Here is a 5,789-nt window from a genome sequence, read left to right as displayed (position 1 = left end):
GCTGTGAGTATCTGTGGGGCAGGAGGAGGAAAGGAGGGGGCTGGGAGTATCTGTGGGGCAGGAGGAGGAAATGAGGGGGCTGGGAGTATCTGTGGGGCAGGAGGAGGAAAGGAGGGGGTTGCGAGTTGCCGAGGTGGAGCCCCCATAATGCTGTGGGGTGGGAGAGGAGGAAAGGAGGGGGCGTGACCCCCAGCGGGGCATCCCCACTGCAAATCTGTGGGGCAGGAGGAGGAAATGAGGGGGCTGTATCTGTGGGGCAGGAGGAGGAAATGAGGGGGTTGTGAGTTGCCAAGGCGGCGCCCCCCATAATGCTGTGGGGCAGGAGGAGGAAGGGTTCAAAGGGGGAGGAGAGGGCCGTGACCCCCAGCGGGGCGTCCCCATGGGAAATCTGTGGGGCAGGAGGAGGAAATTAGGGGTGTGTGAGTTAACACGGGAAATCTGTGGGGCAGGACGAAAGGAGGGGGCATGAGTACCCAAGGGGGTGCCCAACCCCGACCCCCAACCCTGACCCCCAACCCAACGGGTAACGATCTTCCAGGACCCCCTTATAGGGTCTCTCCCCGACCCCCAACCCTGACCCCTAACCAACTCTGACCCCCAACACCGACCCCAACCTAAAACGATCTCCCGGGACCCCCTTATAGGATCTCTCCCCGACCCCCAACCCCTACCCCCAACCCCCAACCCAACGGGTAACAATCTCCCAGGACCCCCTTATAGGGTCTCTCCCTGACCCCCAACCCCAACCCTGACCCCCAACCCCAACCTGACAGGTAACGATCTCCTGGGACCCTCTTATAGGGTCTCTCCCTGACCCCCAACCCCGACCCCCAACCCAACAGGTAATGATCTCCCGGTCCCCTCTTATAGGGTTTCTCCCCATCCCCCAACCCCGACCCCCAACCCTGACCCCCAACCCCAACCCCCAACCCGAACCTGACTCCCAACCCCAACCTCTGACCCCCAACCCTGACGCCCAACCCTGACACCGACCATGACCCCCAACCCCGACCCCCAACCCAACTGGTAATGATCTCCCGGGACCCCCTTATAGGGTCTCTCCCCATCCCCCAACCCTGACCCCCAACCCCAACCTCTGACTCCCAACCCCCACCTCTGACCCCCAACCCTGACACCGACCATGACCCCCAACCCCGACCCCCAACCCAACTGGTAATGATCTCCCGGGACCCCCTTATAGGGTCTCCCCCCATCCCCCAACCCTGACCCCCAACCCTGACCCCCAAACCGACAGGTAATGATCTCCCAGTCCCCTCTTATAGGGTCTCTCCCTGACCCCCAACCCTGACCCCCAACCCGACAGGTAATGATCTCCTGGTCCCCTCTTATAGGGTCTCTCCCCATCCCCCAACCCCGACCCCCAACCCTGACCCCCAACCCCAACCTCTGACCCCCAACCCTGATGCCCAACCCTGACACCGACCATGACCCCCAACCCCGACCCCCAACCCAACTGGTAATGATCTCCCGGGACCCCCTTATAGGGTCTCTCACCGTCCCCCAACCCTGACCCCCAAGCCGACAGGTAATGACCTCCCAGTTCCCTCTTATAGGGTCTCTCCCTGACCCCCAACCCGACAAATAATGATCTCCTGGTCCCCTCTTATAGGGTCTCTCCCCATCCCCCAACCCCGACCCCCAACCCTGACCCCCAACCCCAACCTCTGACCCCCAACCCTGACGCCCAACCCTGACACCGACCATGACCCCCAACCCCGACCCCCAACCCAACTGGTAATGATCTCCCGGGACCCCCTTATAGGGTCTCTCACCGTCCCCCAACCCTGACCCCCAACCCTGACCCCCAAGCCGACAGGTAATGACCTCCCAGTTCCCTCTTATAGGGTCTCTCCCTGACCCCCAACCCGACAAATAATGATCTCCTGGTCCCCTCTTATAGGGTCTCTCCCCATCCCCCAACCCCGACCCCCAACCCTGACCCCCAACCCCAACCTCTGACTCCCAACCCCAACCTCTGACCCCCAACCTTGACACCGACCATGACCCCCAACCCCGACCCCCAACCCAACTGGTAATGATCTCCCGGGACCCCCTTATAGGGTCTCTCCCCATCCCCCAACCCTGACCCCCAACCCTGACCCCCAAACTGACAGGTAATGATCTCCCAGTCCCCTCTTATAGGGTCTCTCCCTGACCCCCAACCCTGACCCCCAACCCGACAGGTAATGATCTACTGGTCCCCTCTTATAGGGTCTCTCCCCATCCCCCAACACCGACCCCCAACCCTGACCCCCAACCCCAACCTCTGACTCCCAACCCCAACCTCTGACCCCCAACCCTGACGCCCAACCCTGACACCATGACCCCCAACCCTGACCCCCAACCCAACTGGTAATGATCTCCCGGGACCCCCTTATAGGGTCTCTCCCCGTCCAACCCTGACCCCCAACCCCAACCCCCAACCCGAACCTGACTCCCAACCCCAACCTCTGACCCCCAGCCCTGACGCCCAACCATGACACCATGACCCCCAACCCTGACCCCCAACCCAACTGGTAATGATCTCCCGGGACCCCCTTATAGGGTCTCTCCCCGTCCCCCAACCCTGACCCCCAACCCCAACCCCCAACCCGAACCTGACTCCCAACCCTGACGCCCAACCCTGACACCATGACCCCCAACCCCGACCCCCAACCCAACAGGTAATGATCTCCCGGGACCCCCTTATAGGGTCTCTCCCCGTCCCCCAACCCTGACCCCCAACCCCCAACCCGTCCGACCCCCAACTGACCTTCTTGGGCCTGGCCCCCCGGGGGATCTGCTGCAGGGCCAAGGCGAAGCCGGCGGCGGGTTCGAGAAGCCCGCCCCTCCCCTCCTGCCAGAGGAGGATCTTGCCGTCCGTCGAGGCGCTGAGGAGGCGGGGCTGTTTGTCGCCCGGGAGCCAGGTCACCTGATGGGGGAAAGGAAGGGCGGCCATTTTGAATTTAATGAAACTCAAAAATTAAACAAAAATTAAAATTTAAAATAAAGCTAAAATTAAACTAGGAAATCTAACGAAAATTAAACCAGAAAATTAAACCAAAAAATTAAACTATAATTTTAGTTTGGTTTTTTAGTTTAACGACAAATAAACCTAGAAAATTGAACTATAATTTTGGTTTAATTTTAGTTGAATTTGAATGACCAGAAGGCAGAAAGGGACACGCCCTTTACTGGATCACATGACAGGAAGTCAGAAAGGGCCACTTCCTAGGCTGGGTCACATGACAGGAAGTCAGAAAGGGGCACATAAAGGGATACGACCTTCCCTGGATCACATGACAGGAAGTCAGAAAGGGCCACTTCCTAGGCTGGGTCACATGACAGGAAGTCAGAAAGGGGCACATAAAGGGATACGCCCTTCCCTGGATCACATGACAGGAAGTCAGAAAGGGGCACATAAAGGGATACGCCCTTCCCTGGATCACATGACAGGAAGTCAGAAAGGGCCACTTCCTATGCTGGGTCACATGACCGGAAGACAGGAAGGGGCACATCCTTCCCTGGATCACATGACTGGGACACTTCCTTCTCTGGATCACGTGACAGGAAGTCAGAAAGGAACACATCCTATGCTGGATCACATGACAGGAAGTCAGAAAGGGACACATCCTATGGAGGATCACATGACAGGAAGTCAGAAAGGGACACATCCTTCCTGGATCACATGACCAGAAAACAAAGGAACACATCCTATTCTGGGTCACACGACAGGAAGTCAGAAAGGGGCACTTCCTATGCAGGGTCACATGACCAGCAAACATCCCTGGATCACATGACAGGAAGACAGAAAGGGGCACATCCTATTCTGGGTCACATGACCGGGACACGCCCTTCCCTGGGTCACACGACAAGAAGACAGACAGGGACACGCCCTTCCCTGGAGCACATGACAGGAAGTCAGAAAGGGACACTTCCTATGCAGGGTCACATGACCAGCAAACATCCCTGGATCACATGACAGGAAGACAGAAAGGGGCACATCCTATTCTGGGTCACATGACCGGGACACGCCCTTCCCTGGGTCACACGACAAGAAGACAGACAGGGACACGCCCTTCCCTGGATCACATGACAGGAAGTCAGAAAGGGACACTTCCTATGCAGGGTCACATGACCAGCAAACATCCCTGGATCACATGACAGGAAGACAGAAAGGGGCACATCCTATTCTGGGTCACATGACCGGGACACGCCCTTCCCTGGGTCACACGACAAGAAGACAGACAGGGACACGCCCTTCCCTGGATCACATGACAGGAAGTCAGAAAGGGACACTTCCTATGCAGGGTCACATGACCAGCAAACATCCCTGGATCACATGACTGGAAGACAGAAAGGGGCACATCCTATTCTGGGTCACATGACCGGGACACATCCTATTCTGGGTCACACGACAGGAAGACGGACAGGGACATGCCCTTCCCTGGATCACATGACAGGAAGTCAGAAAGGGACACATGACAGGAAGTCAGAAAGGGACACGCCCTTCTCTGGATCACATGACCAGGACACATCCTTCCCTGGATCCCATGACAGGAAGTCAGAAAGGGGCACTTCCTTCATTGACTCACATGACAGGATGTCAGAAAGGGGCACGCCCTCCCCTGGATCACATGACCAGAAAACAAAGGAACACATCCTATTCTGGGTCACACGACAGGAAGTCACAAGGGAACACATCCTATGCTGGATCACATGACACGCCCTTCCCTGGATCACATGACAGGAAGTCAGAAAGAGACGCATCCTATGCTGGGTCACACGACAGGAAGTCAGCCAGGGACCCACCCTCCCCGGGTCACCTGACCCCCTATTCCGGGGGGCGGCCTACCTGGTACATGGGGTCCGTGTGCGAGTCGTCCTGTATCACGTGACAGGAAGACAGGAAGGGCCACATCCTACACTGAGTCACATGACAGGAAGAGAACGGGACACGCCCTTCACTAGATCACATAATCTGGAAAAATCCTTCCCTGGATCACATGACCAGAACACAAAGGGACACCTCCTATGCTGGGTCACATGACAGGAAGTCAGAAAGGGACACATCCTATGCTGGGTCACATGACTGGGACAGATCCTTAGCTGAATCACATGACCAGACCAGAAAGGGACACATCCTATGCTGGGTCACATGACCGGAAGACAGAAAGGGACACGCCCTTCCCTGGGTCACGTGACAGGAAGTCAGAAAAGGACACATCCTTCCCTGGATCACATGACAGGAAGTCAGAAAAGGACACATCCTTCCCTGGATCACATGACCAGGACACATATTTCCCTGGATCACATGACCAGATGACAGGGACCCGCCCTTCCCTGGATCACATGACCGGAAGACAATGGGATCCGCCCTTCCCTGGGTCACATGAGCGGGACAAATCCTTCCCTGGGTCACATGACAGGAAGTCAGCAAGGGACACATCCTGCACTGAGTCACATGACCGCAAGAAAAAGGGACATGCCCTTCACTGGGTCACATGACAGGAAGTCAGAAAGGGACACATCCTGCACTGAGTCACATGACCGCAAGAAAAAGGGACACGCCCTTCCCTGAGTCACATGACAGGAAGTCAGAAAGGGACGCATCCTATGCCAGGTCACATGACCGGGACAAATCCTTCCCTGGACTACACGACAGGAAGTCAGAAAGGGACACATGACAGGAAGTCAGAAAGGGGCACATCCTAGGCAGGGTCACATGACAGGAAGGGCCACATCCTATACTGAGTCACATGACAGGAAGTCAGCAAGGGACACGCCCT

General features: G+C 57.0%; 1 protein-coding gene across 1 annotated transcript in view; it reads right to left on the bottom strand.

Annotated features, from left to right (window-relative positions):
* Positions 1 to 4,918, bottom strand: part of LOC307208401 (cytoplasmic dynein 2 intermediate chain 2-like) — a 22,721-nt gene extending 17,803 nt beyond the window's left edge. Inside the window, exons 1-2 of the mRNA XM_079996484.1 lie at positions 4,856 to 4,918; positions 2,774 to 2,932 (exon numbers count right to left, since the gene is read on the bottom strand). Coding sequence (XP_079852610.1) covers positions 2,774 to 2,932; positions 4,856 to 4,864 — 168 coding nt within the window. The 5' untranslated portion in view covers positions 4,865 to 4,918. The remainder of the gene's footprint in view (positions 1 to 2,773; positions 2,933 to 4,855) is intronic.
* Between the last annotated feature and the right edge of the window lie 871 nt (positions 4,919 to 5,789).

The sequence above is a fragment of the Podarcis cretensis genome (genome assembly GCF_951804945.1).
Source record: "Podarcis cretensis genome assembly, contig: SCAFFOLD_28, whole genome shotgun sequence".
NCBI classification, from domain to species: Eukaryota; Metazoa; Chordata; class Lepidosauria; order Squamata; family Lacertidae; genus Podarcis; species Podarcis cretensis.
The sequence above is the reverse complement of the archived record's forward strand: the minus strand, read 5'-3'. Positions and strand labels throughout refer to the sequence as shown.